General features: G+C 39.3%; 1 protein-coding gene across 3 annotated transcripts in view; it reads left to right on the top strand.

Annotated features, from left to right (window-relative positions):
- Positions 1-18,984, top strand: part of nphp4 (nephronophthisis 4) — a 144,497-nt gene that overhangs the window by 37,689 nt on the left and 87,824 nt on the right. For all 3 annotated transcript variants that reach the window (XM_020051866.2, XM_020051867.2, XM_034295795.1), the window contains exons 7-8: positions 14,063-14,220; positions 17,531-17,657. In XM_020051866.2, the coding sequence (XP_019907425.2) occupies positions 14,063-14,220; positions 17,531-17,657 (285 nt within the window). The remainder of the gene's footprint in view (positions 1-14,062; positions 14,221-17,530; positions 17,658-18,984) is intronic.

Here is an 18,984-nt window from a genome sequence, read left to right as displayed (position 1 = left end):
CCAGTCCCCCTCATTGAACCAATGTAACGAGGACTCGTGAGGGAGATGCACGCTCTCTCCCTCGGCGTGGTGTTCGGCATTGCGTCGTCACCGGCCTTCTAGTCACGCCGCTCCTCCTCCCACGGCACTGTCATGTCTTGTTATTGCATGCACCTGGTGTCCATTCCCTCATTAGGTTGCCTATATTAGTTCCTGTGTTTCTGGGTGTCTTTGTGAGGTATTGTTCTATGTTTAGTGTTGTAAAGAGTGCGCTATTGCCACATCTCATTTTGGTACGTGCATTTACTTTAATAAGAGACATTTCTACCTACCTCCCAGCGTGGGGCTCCCTTCCTCGCACACCACGAAACAACACACTGACAACAGAACTGGTGGAGGCTGTCTCATTTGCCTCTTTGAGGTACGCTGTATTTTCCGATTACAAAATAAGAAATTTGGCATAAAAATCAGGTAAAGAAATCTTTCATGGATAAAACTTTTTCACAGTGTCATATCGATTACAGGAAATATCACATCTGTAATGGTACATTTTCTACTAAAGTAAATATTTTCATAATCTTTCTTTGAAAATAGCTATTAATATTTTACCTTTTTTGACTTTGCCAATTTTTCTGTTCTGTTTATGACACATCCATAACATAAGTTTTGTTGTTCCGTTAACATAAAGTGGGATTACAATTTAGTCATTGTCTGTCTGTAAATCCTCTGTAGGGTTTTATAATCACATGAACATGGTCAAATGTAATATTTTGTGAAAAGGTCACATCCATAATGCTGGATTTGCCCCTCAAAATCCTGGTCATTAATGGATTTTAGCTAAAGCTCTTCCACTTTAAAAATGGGAGAGAAGATGAATCAATGCAAGCTTGCTCTGCAATACATAACGCTCTAACATTTCCCACTGGTTCTTAATAGTCATTGCATCAATCTCTCATTGAAAAGAACTGTACAGAACAAGTCAAACAAAAGACTTTCCGGTACATTGATTTTTCATTGATAGCTTCTACGAAGCATGCTAACAATTGTTGTCACTCAAAGGAATTTAACAAGGATCCCATTGGAAAGGTGAGTGTACATATCACTTTGTGTTCAGGTGTCTGTCACTGGGTGGCCTTTTTGACATGATTACCTACAGTGCCATGTATTCATAAACATTCCTCTGGGGTTAAAACTTAAGCTACACACTGGGCTTAACTCATTTTGAAAATAAACTTTGAGAAACACATCTCCGTTGCAGTAGAACAGGCTGAAGAGCTCAGTTGAAAAACATCCTTTAGAAAAAACATCCTTTGTCTTTTTTGAGTGAAGACAGGTGTTGTGATGTAATGAATCACTTACATACTTTTTCCCTTTCTAACAACATCTTATCCTTTGTGGATTTTGTTTGAATAACCAGATTAACACATTTTGCTCTATTGCGAAACTTCATTCGGGCTGTAGTTCTCGCTGCAGCATTTCATCTTGAGGAAGGCGCTAATTTATGCAGCATCAAGGATGACAGCAGACTTTAATTAGCAAAACTGGCGTACATATGTGCGTATGTACGTAAGGGTGCGTGATCTTTGAAAAGTGTAACCCGTACTAGTGCCAGATTGTCGTCATCATCATCATCATAATTATCCTCACCATCATCAAGTTATCTGGGAGGTGATGATGACACCTTACATGCTGCATTAACTTCAAGTTCTGTTAGTTGCAGTAGGAAGAGGGATTGGTAGAGAGGTGGAAGAAGGACAAAGATAAGATAAAGAGAACAGTGCATATGAGGAACAATACCCAGCTATATTCTATCATTTCCCAGCTATATTGTATCAAAAGCAACACTACCGAGAGTGAACATATACTACATGTTTATTTGACATACAGTATAAAGTTCTGTTATTAGGAGGTATTTGTAGCTAGATGTCATCTTTTTTATAGTGCAATGAGAGTGCCAATGCTTACACAAATGCTATTTTGACAGGCTGTTTCGTCTTGTGCATTCTTCAGCTTGAGCTATCCAGAATTTACTGTATTTAACTTTGTGGTTCTTACGAACCAATTTTGTGATAAGGTATGGCAGAGATTGCCCAGTGTCCCCCTGGATGCAATTATAGCCAGCGGAGCTCCTATACCTAGGACCCATGATGTTTGTATCAAATGTCTTGGCGAGGGATCAAAAGAACTAAGGGGAGCGCAGGAAAAAGGAGCAAGAGGACTAACATTGTGCCGCAGGCAAAGCAGCATGCCCTAAGGCAAATCTAACAATTTAAAGCAAAGCAAAAGCAGTAAAGATAAATTTTTTCTCAAAGAGGGAAACTTGATCAAAGTAGCATTACCCCTACTGTTTATGTGCTAAAGAAAAGGCCCAAGAGGGGATGTAGGAATGAATGGGCTGGTCTTTAGGTCAAAGTTGGATCTTATTATTGTTTCACACATGCCTGTGATCAATTGATACAGTTCCTTTCAGAATTACTCAACCCTTTGTGCAACATCCCCTTGCAATGATTAACAGCTCTGTGTTCTACTAGAATGTTTGAGGAGGTGGGAGAACACATGGCAGGGGATCTAAGACCATCCATCCATGCAGAATCTCTCCTGGTCCCAGAGGCCTTGGTCCACACTTGTTGACTCTGCTCTTTCAGGCTCACTCCACAGATTTTCAAGTTGTGGGGGTTGGGGGGGGGGGGGGGGGGGTGAAATTTAGGTCAACGGACGGCAGGGTTGGGGCTAACGCGTTATTGTAGTCAGACCACTTTTTAAAGGTAATGAGCAACGTAACAGGTTGTTATTTAAGTAATCCCTTACTAGTTAATTTTTCACATAAATGACACCCAACAAAATGTTTCTCCGTGCAACCTACATGGCTTTACGTAGCGTTCCTTTTCTCTAGTAGCAAGTTGCAGCAAAGGTTGCAAAGATGGTCGCACCAGCTCTCCCAGATAAAGCAGTTTACTATTTTGACTACATCATTATTACCCTCACCCATAACCAATCACCAGGGTTTCTGGTATGTTTCACTGGAATCTCTTCACCGTTGGACAACCACAGTTTGATCCCAAATCATCCTCTGTTGGACAACCAAAGTTAATACCAAATCATCCTCCATTTCCAGGCAAACAAATGCTCAATCTGAATGAATCCCTGTAAAGGGCGAACCGGTAATTGATGACAGACTCCATGATGCCATGTATCCCGTGATGACGTATCCACCACCATACTTCACACTGCAGAGTTGTTTTTGTCTGGATTACCATCCCTCTGTTTACGCTAAACCCACCTCTAGTGTTATGACTGGAATGTTTTATTATTTCTCATCTGATCACCAACAGAACCTGGTTGCAATCAAAGTTCCAATTATATTTAGCAATTACACAAGCTGACATTAATGTCTTGGTATGTGTAAAGGCTGCCTTAAACTAAGACATCCAAATCACTTGTTTGCATGAAAGGGATGTTTAATTGCGGTTTTGGAGACTTGGTCACTCCAACTGATCCTTTGTGTGTGCAGTCATAATACTCTGAAGTTGTCTTCCAGGCAGGTTCTTCACAGCTCCAGTTGATCTAACCTTGAAATGATGGCCCTAATAGTAGGAATGAGGGTTGGTTGATGGGAAGATATACCATTGTATATTGACAGTGGTTGACAGCTATCGCCGATAGGATAGACATCACAATGTCAAAAATGCTGTGTCTTAAGGCCTTGCAAAACTATTCCAACCCCTGAATAATTACATTATATGTACATTTTGCAATTACAAATAGTACATTGCAATTTTATTCTGTTTAAAAGTTCATTTTGAAACACCGAAAATCAAAGTTAATTACTCTAAGGTAACTTTGGTTTTACGTTTAGAAATATTTATTATAAAAAAAATGATGTTGCTTGCATAAGTATTATTGTTATTTGTCAGAAAATCTAAATCAATTTGTATTTCACTTAATTATTATTGGTTACAAGATGTTATTAAAGGTGAAAATATCAGCCATGTTTTGTCTAGCAAATAAACTATGGCATTTATGACAGTTGGTACTTTTAATTAATTCAGAGACAATCATTTATTTGGGACTGTGATGACAGTAACAACAGCATAGCAGAGTTTGGCTTTCTCCAAGCCCTAGAAAAACAGGTACAGAGGCTGCCAGACATTTTTATTAAAGGAATCATAAAAAAAAAAGTTAATGTTTGACCAAATAATGGTTTTAGTGTTTTGAGTGAGGTGTCCTGTAGAATATACAACTTGCACTCATGCAAATAATACATGTAACTTGCTCTGGTGGCAATCTGGAGCCCTGCTCAGAGTTCTACAATGATTGAAAACGTTTTAGCCTGAATGGGAACTTGTTTTGTGTCACCAAAGGTTAAGAAAAAGATTCTAGGAAACATCTGAACCTTCTAATAACCTTTTAATAATGAGATGGGGTTTGCACTAGATGGGACCTTTTTTGTCCAGTCTCGGCATGCTATAAAAACAATAATACAAGAATGCTCAAATCAATAATGACATCTAAACCTATGTAGGCTCATCTGGGACCTAGCTCTTTTAATAATTTCAAGCGCGTCTTGTCTCACTTTAGCCATCAAAATAAATATACATCAAGGATGTGGCGTGGGCGGGCAACATCGACAGAACCTTGCTGGCCAGGAGTGCAATCAATAGGCATTACCTCGTCCTGAAAGATTTCCTTATGTTAATATTTCCTTCTCCCAGTGATTTAGTGTCTGGCTGAGTTGGAGTCATTTGTTTGATATTTCAGGGAAGGCTGTCTATCTTAAGTGACCTGTATACTAACATGCCCTGGCCAAAAATAGTTTTAGTGCATTAAGGAATATAATATCAGGCACTATCCTCTCCTGTTAAACAAATGAATAAATGGGTATTAACAAAAAATAATTGGTTGGATATATTGGTCGATTTGTGACTCAATATTCTCGGGGAGTGAATCATGGGCTTCGTTTTCAAAGGAAGTGCAGTGCTATTCATCAGCAGAAGTGATGTGCCAGTTAGAATGTGTTGGGAGCAAAGGAGAGACAACGGCATGCTAATGATGGTTTCATTGTGTTCCCTAGAACGGATCAGTCACTTTAGTGTGAGGAAGCAGCCAGAGTGTGGGCATCTCATTCCTCTGGCACACACAGACACACACATAGGGTAACATGCCCAGGCAAATTCCACCACTTACAAGCATGTGTACATGGAAACACAAATCAGCCTGAGTTTGGTTCTGCTTATTCCTTTAAGATTAGTAAAATAAGGTTTAATTCAGAAAATAATTAGGTTTCATTCAAATAAACATTTCAGTTGTTTTCAAGAGGGTCCTCCTTTCAGAATGCTTAACCATAAGCCCTTATTGAGATGGCACTAATATTTGTTTTATTCAGAAACAAATATTAGGTCCAGCCCTCGGTTACAAGCAGTCATGCCACAGTCCGTTGTAGTGTTATAATTTGCATCTTGCTTAGTCACGGTTAATGGTTTAGGACTGACATTAGGATTAGGATTTGGGATTTTATTAAGATACTCTTTAGCTACTGCCAAAAACAGCAGCTACTCTTGCTGGGGTAATAAATCATCAGACAAGACATAATACTATACTGGACAGGTACAGTAAAAAGACATAACTACATAGCTTTAAAAACAACATTGCCATCTATTGCTTCATTAAGCAAATTATTGTCCCTTAAAATCCTGGGCGCTCAGCTGAAGTTAAAAACAAAAGACAAATATTCAATAATAAAATCAATATTCAAGTATGTTTAAAAGACAGAGCTACCTAACTGCATTTTATTATGTAAGTTTGAATCTCATTTTGTCTTTTCTGACTAAAACCCTGTCTCAACCCTGACTCAATCCTAGCCACTGAAATTGAGCACTACTGTTTGCTCCTTGGGGTTTAAGGCTGGGTGTCTCTGTAAAGCACTTTGTGAAAACTGCGGTTGTAAAAAGGGCTTTATAAATACATTTGATTTGATTAGATCAACCGATTAACTTGAACTCTCACTTCGACAGCCTCATTGCACAAAGAAATAACCTTCAAAAACCAATTTTTTTGCCCACCATTCCTTTTTCACTCACTGCCTGCTTTTCCTGCATTGTAGCCATCACTAGTATGTGTACATTTGGTCTGAATTATGTTACTTTGTAATCAGTTCTGTGTTATTCAACTGAAGTACCAATTTTTGCTTACCAATTTAGTTTTCTGCTATAAGCAATGATAATCCTTTTAAAAGTCTCCTTAAAATAGTAATCTTTGCAATGTATGGCCCAACTCTGCATTTATTTTTAATTGTAAATTAAATGAATATTGATAACCCTTTGAAAACAAGTGAAGTGCTAATAAACTCATGACAGTGAATCTGAGGAATTGAGCACATAATTATATCAAATGAACCCCTCTTCAACACCATTAGGCAATGTGCACCACAACATCATTTGGCATTTTTGCTCTGAAGAGATCTTGTTCCTACAGAATAATCGTTGACTGGCAGCAAGGGGTTATATTTCTTTTTGCTAATATCCAAATAATTAATAACTGTTTTGCAGAGAATAAGCATTTGTTTTGGCCCCAAAGGCCATGTGTATTACAGCATTTATTTTATTTTATTGTTGACACAATTGACATGCTGTTCAGAGCCATTGAAAGCATCTTCTCCTCATGTACTGTAGATAAGAACATAGCAAAAAATCTTTTTCCTCTCTTATAACTCCTGACTAATCAGATTGAGGTGATTTTTCTGAACAGCAACGTCTATACTGGGCTACTCCATTAGTTAGAAGCAAAACCACTCCACAACCAGCACACACCCTAGCTGCTGACTACTGTTTAAACTGTTAACAAAGCATGGCATAATACCAGCTAATGAGATACTCATTCACTCAGTCTCAGTCTCAGTCTCAGTCTCAGTCTCAGTCTCAGTCTCAGTCTCAGTCTCAGTCTCAGTCTCAGTCTCAGTCTCAGTCTCAGTCTCAGTCTCAGTCTCAGTCTCAGTCTCTCTCTCTCTCTCTCTCTCTCTCTCTCTCTCTCTCTCTCTCTCTCTCTCTCTCTCTCTCTCTCTCTCTCTCTCTCTCTCTCTCTCTCTCTCTCTCTCTCTCTCTCTCTCTCTCTCTCTCTCTCTCTCTCTCTCTCTCTCTCTCTCTCTCTCTCTCTCTCTCTCATAAATTAGCACATCATCTTCCATTTTCAATGCTACAAACAGTAATCTTTGTTATAATCTGTCAAATTTTACATTTAATTACGAAAACACTGGAGACAGGTTATAGTTTTTTTTCAGTCTTTGAGGGATCATAACTAGGTAGCTAGTAATAAGAATGTTCTCTCTCATTCTCTCCATGGTAATTAGTTTTTGTCTCAAACGGGGGAAATAATCTCGGTAGATTGCATGATTGTACATCCATCTGATGTTCGAAGACTATTTGCAAAGGTGGATAAGAAATGTTCATGACCTGATGCTGTCAGACACTTCTAACTTTGCCAGCATGTTCCTTAGAACTCTAGTTGCATGCAGTTTTACAATGTTATGTCATTTATTTTGGGATTTATGATCATTTCAAACTATAAATTGTAGGTAGCACAGAGGCCCTATCAGATGGACCAAAAATACAGAATTTTATTATAACACTTCATCTGTTGTGGGAATTGATTAACTTATTATAGAAAATGAATAGATACAATCCATATTCATTACAAACAACTGTAGATATTTGTTATATTATGAAAAATAACTATACATTTAGGAAAATAGGGCATCTTGGAGACCATAACCCTAACGCTGTTTTACAAAATTAACTAAAACTAAACTGTGTTTTCTCTAGCATAGCATAGCATCATCTTCCGCTTATCCGGGGCCGGGTCGCGGGGGCAGCAGTCTAAGCAGGGATGCCCAGACTTCCCTCTCCCCAGACACTTCCTCCAGCTCTTCCGGGGGGACACCGAGGCGTTCCCAGGCCAGCCGGGAGACATAGTGTTTTCTCTAAATTAGGTTTAATGTTTGGTCTAGAATGTGTTATTATACACAATATAAAGTGTGAATGAAAGTTACCTTTTTTGTTTTTTTGTCCGATAATCATCCGTTTACATCCCAATAGGGCCTCTTTGAGACCTCTCTAAATTCTAACCCTAACTCTATTTCACAAAATGATCTAAAACAATATCTTAACTCTATTTTTCCAGCTGTATATTGATAGATGATTTAGAACATGCCATGACATAGCATGAGAAGTGAAAATGTAAACAACATCATTTTAATGTTCTCAGATAATCATACCTTTACAACGCAATAGAGGGCCTCTTGGTGACCTGTCTTAACCCACACCATAAATGTCCCTAAATGAACAAAGCAGACAATGCAGCAAAAACAACAATAGGTAACATTTCCAACCTGGTAATCTATTTACTAGACACTTGTATCTACAAAATATAACAGTATGAGTCAATATTACTGTGGAATTTTGATGTTATTGATCCGGCAAATTACCCTTGAAATTGTTCAATTCATTCATATTGAACAACCCCTGACCTCTGTGAAAAATATGAAAGCTTATCAGTTGAGACTGGTGCTTTGGATATGTCAACAGTGGGCTATGTCTGAAGAAATGGGTGAAGTGGCTAAGTTAAAATGTCATTAAATAGTTATCAAGATGTATATACAATGTGGACTAACTGAAACCGCACTCAACATTCAACCATGCCAAAATAACAATAGGTAACATCTATGTTACCTATAGAATGGGGTTGCTAGATTTAATCCTCCCAAACTGTTACCTATTGTTATTTTGCTATGGTTGCATGTTTAGTGCAGTCACAAACAGTCAAAATTGTATGGCGATTTTGACAATCATTTTATAGGTTAATTTTCTGGATCTATAACTAAATAATTCCTCTGTAATATTATCTGATCTGGTTCCAACCTATAGATATTAGTGTGATGTTGCGGGATTTTATACTCCTATATAACGAATTTGTAGATTTGTTACATTATCTTGGGTATTGAACAGGCTAAAGGTAAGCTTCTTTTGCCATTACTTCCAAATGTCGCCAATTGTTGTTTTTGCAGCATTGCCTGTTTTTTTTCTAGTCAGGGTTGTTTATGGTAATTGCCGTATTGGAATGATAAGACGGATAAGAGGGTTCTAACAGCAATGAAGGTATGTTTTTGTCCTCTCCACTTCAAATACCATCTCATAGAATGTTCTAAAATATCTATTAACATCAATTTAGTTTTGTGAATTAGGTTAGGTTAATAGAGTCAAAGAGTTTTTGTTTCATTATATTACAGATTTGTAGATTTAATGGTTTGTAGTTTACAGGGCATTATTACATATAGACAGGAGAGATATGTAATCTCACAAGGAATCATTTTTGGTCATATGTGTATTTTTTCATATAAAGCTGTAATGGCCCATTGACATGAATGTCCAGAGTGCAAAGAGGCCCTATAAATATTGAAGTAGCCGAGATGCCCTACCAATGTAGCCGAGATGCCCTATAGGTAGCCAAGATGCCCTGTTTCAGGTAGCCAAGATGCCGTTATAGATATATCTCTCTCTCTCTCACTCACTCTTTCTTAATCAATACTACAACATGTCACTCCCGGGGTTGAAATGACTAAGACTGTCACTTCTCGGTCCAGTGTGCTTGGTTGTCTATGACTAATCTACTGCACAGTAGATACACGCCACTGCCTAATGAGACCGGGTCACAGTTTCTTCCACCACAACAAATATGGTACTGTAGCTCTGAGTCACAGGATGAGAGAGAGACACAGATATCTCCTGTTGCTGTGCAGCTAAAGAGTCATGGAATTTCACAGATGAGACGTAAAAGCTGGGTAGTAGGCTCTGTAACGCCTGTGCCCTACGCAAGGCGCTCATCACTCAGACGACTCCCCTCTTCTGTGACGGAGGAAATGGAGTATAATTTAACTTGGGGGCCATTTCATTGTTCCCTGTAAGCTGCTTACAGTAGCTCTAAAATATTCACATTTCAGGAGCGGGAAACAAATCTGTGACGGCAGCAGCCAGAGGAGAGAGTTAGATGAAGAAAGGGTGTCACATGGAGTGAGAGAAAGGGATAGACAGATATGAGAGAGAATGTGTGTGTGGAGGGGGCGACAGAGAGAGGGGATGGGTTTTAACAGATGTTGCCTGTTAGAAGCTTCAGTCAGCTCTCTATCTGTCTCTCCTTCAGTTGCTTCATTACAGTCCTGTCCTACATAAAACAATGCCATCTCCTGTCATCTCCACACACTGGAGTTGTTGTTGAAAGAGTGAGTGAACAGATAGATTCCGGAGAAGGCACAATCATAATTATAATCTAAATGTAGCTGAAAGCAATTATTTGTGGGGTTCTTGTCATACTTGCACTATTCAGTGCCACTCTACCGTCAGAAAGATCTTAAAGACTCAATTGGGTTATTCTGATCATCACACAGTTGAGTTGCCTATAGCGTAGATGGAATAGCAAGCCTATTGTAATTAGAATGACTTGCAATGATCTGACATATGTTTTGTGTCTCTTGTCATGGTTACCATATTCACACTGTACACCAGAGATTGGCAATAGGCGTTCTGCGGGCCACATTCTGTCCCCCATGCATTTTTATATAAAATATGGAGGACTGTAAAATGTATCTTATATTTTAAAATATACCAAAAGTCCATCATGTAATGTCCAAAGAAAGAATAAGCCACATTAAATGTCTATATTTGTGGTCCATCTTGCTTTTTACTAGGGCTGTCCAATGCGTTAACGTGTGATTCATGTAAAATACTAGACACTGTGAACAAATGTTTCTTTTTTTTTTTTTACAACAGTGTACCGGTAACTTTATTGGCACCTGACTTGGGCTGGAGCTGAGAAAAGAACGTCACCGGTGCTTTTTTTTCTCAATATGGCAATAGAGAGTAGGCATTCATGTAGTGAATCCTGTTTACTCGCCAATTCTCTATGAATCTTGCCTAACAGCGTGTAAGTGCACATCCGTTACAAATTCTCGGAAATTGGAATATTTCTCCTTGCGTCCCCATCGGCATCTCCCTCCATAAAATGAGAAGGCCAGCTTCCCCTCACTCTTCGCTAACTGCTCCTGAGACGCTGCGTGTGCACAAAACCTGCTCAAACCTTGCTTATAGCATGGTCAAGCTATCATTATTTAACCTTTTTGCTAGCTTTAGCTAAGTGTTAATGTTATTGCTGTTTACTTTTCTAACAAAACTTATTAAAATAGCGGGATAAATAAAAATGTCTATGCTGTGGATAAGTTACACATCTCTCCCGATTAATATATATAAACATCTCTAGCCACCTTACCTACATTGTTCCTTTGCCTATTGTTCAAGCATTTGGTTGAATTCAGGAATCATTTAATAAAGACACAAGTATTTGGTTGTGGCAAGCCATCAATCAGGAAAGCTACCATTTGCCAGCTCCCTCCTGAACCACATTCTAACCACATTTTAGCCTAATCATCAATGGACAATACCTTCAAAAGCTTTGGTGTCATTCAGCGTTGGAACAAATGCCTGCACACCCTGCAGCTTTCCAGATTACAGGGTTTGATAAGAGTTTTATACTGTAGCCTGACAGTTATTGTACTTAGTATATGACCAAGAGCACAATGGTTGGAGATGGCAGAATAATGGAATCAGAGACCAGTAACCTTTTATTTCAATTTATATGGGCTACAGATTGATGCTGCCAGTTATTGTTGCAATTTGAAGGGAAAGATTTAAGGGCCGTAACACACCCTGGTCTAATGGACGACCTTGGAAAAATACTTATTTTATTTAAGTGAAGCACTGTCCAAAATGTACAATGAAACATAATATATCTAACATTACACACTGCTTTTCAAACTGATTTTTTATTTAGGATCACATTTGAACAAATTCACAAATTTCAGTTAAACGCGATATAATTATTTAAATTCTTTGACAGCACTACTTTTTACACTTTTTGAAAGCAACATTTATGTTGCTAGCAATGGGTTTTTAGCTGTTTTGGACATGAACGATTTATGATACGTGGATCTGTTTTCCCCATCAATGAACTACATCTCCACAACAATAATAATGTAATATAGGCCTGCAGTGGTTAATATATAAACGTAATTAGATTTAGATAATTAGATTTACTTACTGTCAGTGAATTTATTACATATAAATGTGTTACATTCATTTGTAGTTCAGGCAATGTTCTGGCCTTTGTAATATTAGCTCAGAACAAATTTGTCCCAATGCCAAACTAAGTTGTTGACATCTGCTGTAGACTATATTTGTGATGAGGACTGTTGGTATTTGTATTTTTTAAAGTTGATGATGGTGGATATTGATTTAACCATATACCAATGACAAAACCGTACAGAATGTATACATTTCTTATCTATCATTATTTAAAAAACTAAAATTCCTACAACCAAACAGTGTTTTGTATCTATAAAACTCATATATTTTATGGGCATACCATTCTAACCCGGCAATGGCCTAGAAAATGACTGCCTCTCTACCTGGTACTCTGGTGGACCCATGGGTGAGTCAGTGTATATTCACTTATTAGCCCCGTTATGTCTAGTGGTTTTGCCTCAGGTCTATCTAATCGCAGAGCCACAAAAAGCATTGGCAGATCTAAATAGGAAAGCTTCAGATGTTAAACACAAATTTCCCACCAAGGATCAACAAGCCCTGAAAACTGTATTCTCCCTGGCCACTTGAGAGAGGAGTCGAGAGATGTTTACTCGAGATGGATGGAGATTGAAGAAGAGATAAAGATGATGAGGGAGAGAGAGAGTGGAAGATGGAGAGTGATGGGTATATGTGGGCTGCATGCAGGCTGGCTCTCCAGCTGCATATAAAACCGATGCTCAATTGATATGCTAATTGGATTGGAAAGGTGTGGGTGGATATGGAGATGGTTTAGGCAAGAGAAAAAGCAACAGAGAGAAAGAGGTGCAAAAACCTGGGGAGGTAGCCAGGAACAGCGGTAAGACCCAGAACCCAGGTTTACAGAGTTTTAATATTTCACTAACTGTCACTGTAATACTGATATTGCCTTGCTGAAGCGGAAATTCCCCAAAAGGTTTCCAACCTAATCAGCACTTTGATTGACTTGTTGGTATAACAAATTGACTTAATTTACATTTACATTCTGTAAGGTAGCTTTATCTGTGGTTAATTGTCATGTTATAAGAGCAAGCGAAAACAAAATGCTAAATAAAACTAGCAATAGTTCTTCAGATGTTTGATTGAAATGATTATCAACATATTAAATTGTTAAAATGTGCATAATCACAACATTAATATGAATAATTATTGGGATAATGTATGCATTGCATTAACTGTAAGAAGGCTATTAAAAAGCAAGAATGCCTTTGTGTACTCCGCGTAATCATCTTTTCTTTTTTACATTTCTTTGTGCTGAGTTTCCATTGTCACATGCTTCCCCCCATGTCATATTTAAAGGGACCCTCTAATAAACATGCATGGAAGTCCTTTCGTTCTCCTCTCCGCTCAGAGGCTGAGCAGCAAAAGTGGACAGAGAAAGTGGGAGAGGCGAGTCAAAGTAGTACCAGAGTAGAACATTCAGTACAGCAAAAGTGAATGAGACATCAATGTGAGATTGTGTGAGACTGGCATAAAAGGTGGCCTGTGAGGGTGACGTCTCGTCACGTCTCATCAGACAGGGCCAGTGGCAGGTTCCTGGGGTGGTGCCGAGAGGAGCTCTGTTAGGACGGCTCTGTAGATCTAAAGAGACTGTGAGCATTGTTCTTTAAAGCCTGGTTGAATCCAACTTTTATATTTCAATGGCCTCCACTGTACAAGCTGACAGAAGTGCCTATTATTTAAATCTACGATAGAGCCGATTCGTTATATATGCAAGATTGATAAGGCAATTAGAGATCTCCACACTTTTCATATGCATGCCTGTCTGCCTGTCCGTCTGTCCGTCTGCGTGTGTGATTTATTCTAATCAAAGCACTAGGGATTCTAATCCCTAGTGCTTTGTACAAAAGCCAGGGAAAGAGGTGTGTGTGTGTATGGCTTAGCATTCACACACACATCTTGATTGGATCTGTTCTTCCCTACAGAAGCACTGGGGACCGGAGGGCTCGTCGTCCGTAGTCATCCAGGAGCGGCGGCTCCACGTGGGTGCCCACAATGGCTGGGGTTTTCTGGAGCGGCCCCAAGTAGTGGTGCTGGAGACAGCTGAGGTCACATCCCAACAAGGCACCCTAACCAAAGACAAGTGAGTTGTGAAGGGAGCATGGCTGGGCTGGTGGGTTAGGGTAGATCATTGAGTGCACTTTTTGACTCGATTCCAACACAAACACACCTGATTCACAGGATCTCTTAAGCAGTTTAAATAACCTGAATGTCGGGTTTCAAATGGGGTGCTGAAACACAAGCCTGAATAGCATGTTCTTTTATGTGGTACCGAAAAAGGAATTGGGAAATGCAAAGACAAGACTGGTGACTCATTAGTAATTTAATGTAAATGTTTATCAGATTGATCTTACACTGGAACTTTATTTATTAATTTAGGCAAGATTATTTAAAGATAAAGCTAATTCTTGAACAAGAAATACATATTTTTCCCCCCTGAAAATTCCATCAGGGCAATAATTAAGAAGGATTTATCTCCTGAAGCTGTGATGAACCTGCCTGGTATAGGGTGCGTGTGTATTTTGAGAAGGACGGTTTGAGAGGTGAAGAAATTCACTTTCCTTGAAAGGATCAAGGAAAATCATGGCAAATGAATTTGTGAAAATACATAGGTTTGGGCATCCTGAATTTATTAAAATTATGTGCGTGATGTTCTGAAATAGAAAATGCCTAGCTGTCTTCTCATACCCCCGTAGCTCCCCAGCTAATACATACTGGTGTAGCGTAGTTGCCTTTTCTTTTTATGTAGTTCCTCCTGGTCACCTGCACCTCGGCTGGAAGCTAATCGGTGCTCCTCTCCCTGATAGGGCTTCCACATTGTAGTATTTTTTATTAATTTATTGGTAAATTCCTTGGTAAAATAAGTATTTTGTCACCTACAAACAAGCAAGATTTCTGGCTCTATCAGACCTGTAACTTCTTCTTTAAGAGGCTCCTCTGTCCTCCACTTGTTACCTGTATTAATGGCACCTGTTTGAATTTGTTATCAGTATAAAAGACACCTGTCCACAACCTCAAACAGTCACACTCCAAACTCCACTATGGCCAAGACCAAAGAGCTGTCAAAAGACACCAGAAACAAAATTGTAGACCTGCACCAGGCTGGGAAGACTGAATCTGCAATAGGTAAGCAGCTTGGTGTGAAGAAATTAACTGTGGGAGCAATTATAAGAAAATGGACATACAAGAACACTGATAATCTCCCTCGATCCGGGGCTCTACCCAAGATCTCACCCCGTGGGGTCAAAATGATCACAAGAACGGTGAGCAAAAATCCCAGAATCACACGGGGGGACCTTGTGAATGACCTGTAGAGAGCTGGGACCAAAGTAACAAAGGCTACCATCAGTAACACACTACGCCGCCAGGGACTCAAATCCTGCAGTGCCAGACCTGTCCCCCTGCTTAAGCCAGTACATGTCCAGGCCCGTCTGAGGTTTGCTAGAGAGCATTTGGATGGTCCAGAAGAGGATTGGGAGAATGTCATATGGTTAGATGAAACCAAAATATAACTTTTTGGTAAAAACTCAACTCATTGTGTTTGGAGGAGAAAGAATGCTGAGTTGCATTCAAAGAACACCATACCTACTGTGAAGCATAGGGGTGGAAACATCATGCTTTGGGGCTGTTTTTCTGCAAACGGACCAGGACAACTGATCCATGTAAAGGAAAGAATGAATGGGGCCATGTATCGTGAGATTTTGAGTGAAAACCATCAGCAAGGGCATTGAAGATGAAACATGGCTGGGTCTTTCAGCATGACAATGATCCCAAACACACCGCCCGGGCAACGAAGGAGTGGCTTCGTAAGAAGCATTTCAAGGTCCTGGAGTGGCCTAGCCAGTCACCAGATCTCAACCCCATAGAACATCTTTGGAGGGAGTTGAAAATCCTGTGTTGCCCAGCGACAGCCCCAAAACATCACTGCTCTAGAGGAGATCTGCATGGAGGAATGGGCCAAAATACCAGCAACGGTGTGTGAAAACCTTGTGAAGACTTACAGAAAGCGTTTGACCTCTGTCATTGCCAAAAACGGGTATATAACAAAGTATTGAGATTAACTTTTGTTATTCACCAAATACTTATTTTCCACCATAATTTACCAATAACATTTTAAAAAGTCCTTCAATTTTCTGAATTTTCTTTTCTCATTTTTTCACTCATCGTTGAAGTGTACCTATGTTAAAAATTACAGGCCGCTCTCATCTTTTTAAATGGGAGAACTTGCACAATTGGTGGCTGACTAAATACTTTTTTGTAAGTTGGCTGTTTTATGTAAAACCAGTCTAATATTTCCTGTCCATATTTCACAAGCAACCAGTCTAGCATAGCTTTTATGTTTCTTCAATTAGACATTGATATTTGTGGGACCCCTACCAGGAAGACGTTGAAGCCGCGCTCTCTCTCCCTCATCTACTCAGACATGGACACCTGGGCGGCTCCAAATTCTTCGAGTTTAACTTCTTTTCAGGATTAAACTATTAATTATTTGAAAACATACAGGAATTAGATTTAAAATCGGAAACTAGTGAGCTATCTTAATTCCCCATATTATGTTTTCTTTGTCTATTTGATGTAGTTTAGCGGGCAGTTCCATTGCTGCAGATGGTATTACTTAACTTGTGAGGACAAACAATTGATTAACATTCAAACCCCCAACAACTAATCCTGTTCCATCATTCTTCTGTCAGAGCTAAATGCAAACTGAAAGAAAAATATACAAATAATACAATCCAGAGGCAAAATCCAGATCAGATGGAAAACCAGGTGGACAAGGACAGGGATGACCAGGTGGGACGTGTAACAGCAGGAAGTGACAGCAGGAATTATCAAGCAAGATCTGCAACATAACCAGTAGAACTTTGGATATTTTTGAGGAAATAAGGTGGTCACATGAGGCCAGAATCACACATTCACTGGGCACCAAATGGTCATGGAGCAATTTCTTTTTTCCTCACCATACCTCAATACAGTTCCCTGAACATTTCATGGAACTCTTAGGAAGTCTGTAGTTTATCTTTGGTTGGCCATTATGGATTTCAATATGAAAAATGATTCAAGCAATGGGTTCAAAGTAACCTCAGTGATATTAAAAGTACAAAAAATTCTGAAATGTTGTCTCACTATTTGGCAAGCACTGGCCAGCTGTCACACAATGGTATTTTGACCAATGTGTAATAACCGTTTGTAATGTTTATTAATCGCTTCATGATAAACCCTTTACAAACAGACCCTTTAGGAAATGTCCCGTTCAGCAAAATGTATGTTATTTTTCTTGCCACTTACAATACTGTATTGTATTATTTCTTAGGAATTCTGTTCGATGGCTAACACACAGATCATTAGTCCACTCACCACCCTCCCTTTCTCTCTCCCTGTGTGTTGCCCAACAGCTTTTGTCCCAGTCAGAGCTTGGCTCTCCGCAGCAGTCTGGAGCTCAAGCTGCCCAGTCACCAGGCTGTAGGGATTGTCCTCCAGCTGGAGTATGTCTTCTCCGCGCCTCTCGGCAATGACGGAAAGGTAAGAGTGTGGTGTGTGGTGTGTGGGTGTGTGTGTGTGTGTGATTGCTTCCCAGATCCTTCTCATTTAAAAAAATCCCAAATCCCAGGAACAACAGCTCCAAAAGCAACTAGCCCTCCTTGACTCCTTCTTGTCCTCTTCTTCCAGCAAAATAGTTCCGGTCCTTCATACAAATGTAAAGACATGCATGCTAATTAACTGTAAGAAAGTATTATATAATACTAATAATTATTGCTTTGAACACTGAACACAGTATTTGTTTCAATGAAAACAGCTGAGAGAGCAACTCGTTCATCTGACATTTTTTGGTTATTGAAATCATAAAAGCTAAATCGTTCATTCTCCCCGTTTTCTTTAGATTGCAATTGTTCTGATTTTTACTTTGTATCCCATACATGTGTACGCATTTTTTTATTTGCCATTTCTGGGCAAATTCAGTGGACATCTTTGGCCTAGGTACCTTTAGGATATAGTGTTTATTTGAAAGTCAACTTTTTTTGAGTACCCATGTGGATGCCTTTCAGAACCAATTTCTTATCCCACTTTGTAAGAAACGTCTTTGCTGTGGTTTGAGCGCCATTTGGTTGGTTTTTTGGGAACATACTCTAAAATGGGAGCTAGAATTATATCTTGTTTCCAATGATGATGATTGCTGCTCTTATCACCTACACTAAGGCTCTACTGTGGGCAAACTGTATGTAACAATTCAGCACCGCAGTCCCTTCCAACATCATCATCTAGATCAGGATCCTGGGTCTGAACGTTTCTCTTTGCAACGGGATCCTGGACTTCCTCATAAGTTGCCCCACTGACCCTCAATTCATGGGCCCCCCAGTAGGGTGTACTTAGCTCCTCCTTTACTTTAGTCAGCTGTTACTTCTTGGTTAGGCAAGAATCAATTTGGCTGATGAAAGGACAGTGTTGCCCTAATCAATGGCAGTAATAGCACAGTAGTAGGAGGTTGGTAACTTGGCAGCTTGGTGGTAATATAACAACCTCTCCTTCAACATCGGTAAGACCAGTAGTTATATGTTAACTTCAAGAAATAATGGGAACAGGCTTGCATTTACAACCCCGTTTCCAAAAAAAAGGTAGGGACACTGCAAAATGTAATGAAAAACAGAATGCAATGGTGTGCAAGTCATTTAAACCCTATCTTCAATAGAAAATAGTAAAAAGACAAAATATCAAATATTGAAACTGAGAAATGTTATGTTTATTGAATAATATATGCCCACTTTGAATTTGATGCCAGCAACACGTTTCAAAAAAGCCGGGACAGGGGCAACAAAAGACTGGAAAAGTTGTGTAATGCAAAGAAAAACCT

The sequence above is a fragment of the Esox lucius genome, chromosome 12 (assembly GCF_011004845.1).
Source record: "Esox lucius isolate fEsoLuc1 chromosome 12, fEsoLuc1.pri, whole genome shotgun sequence".
Taxonomy (NCBI): Eukaryota; Metazoa; Chordata; class Actinopteri; order Esociformes; family Esocidae; genus Esox; species Esox lucius.
This window is presented reverse-complemented; position numbering and strand designations above follow the sequence as displayed.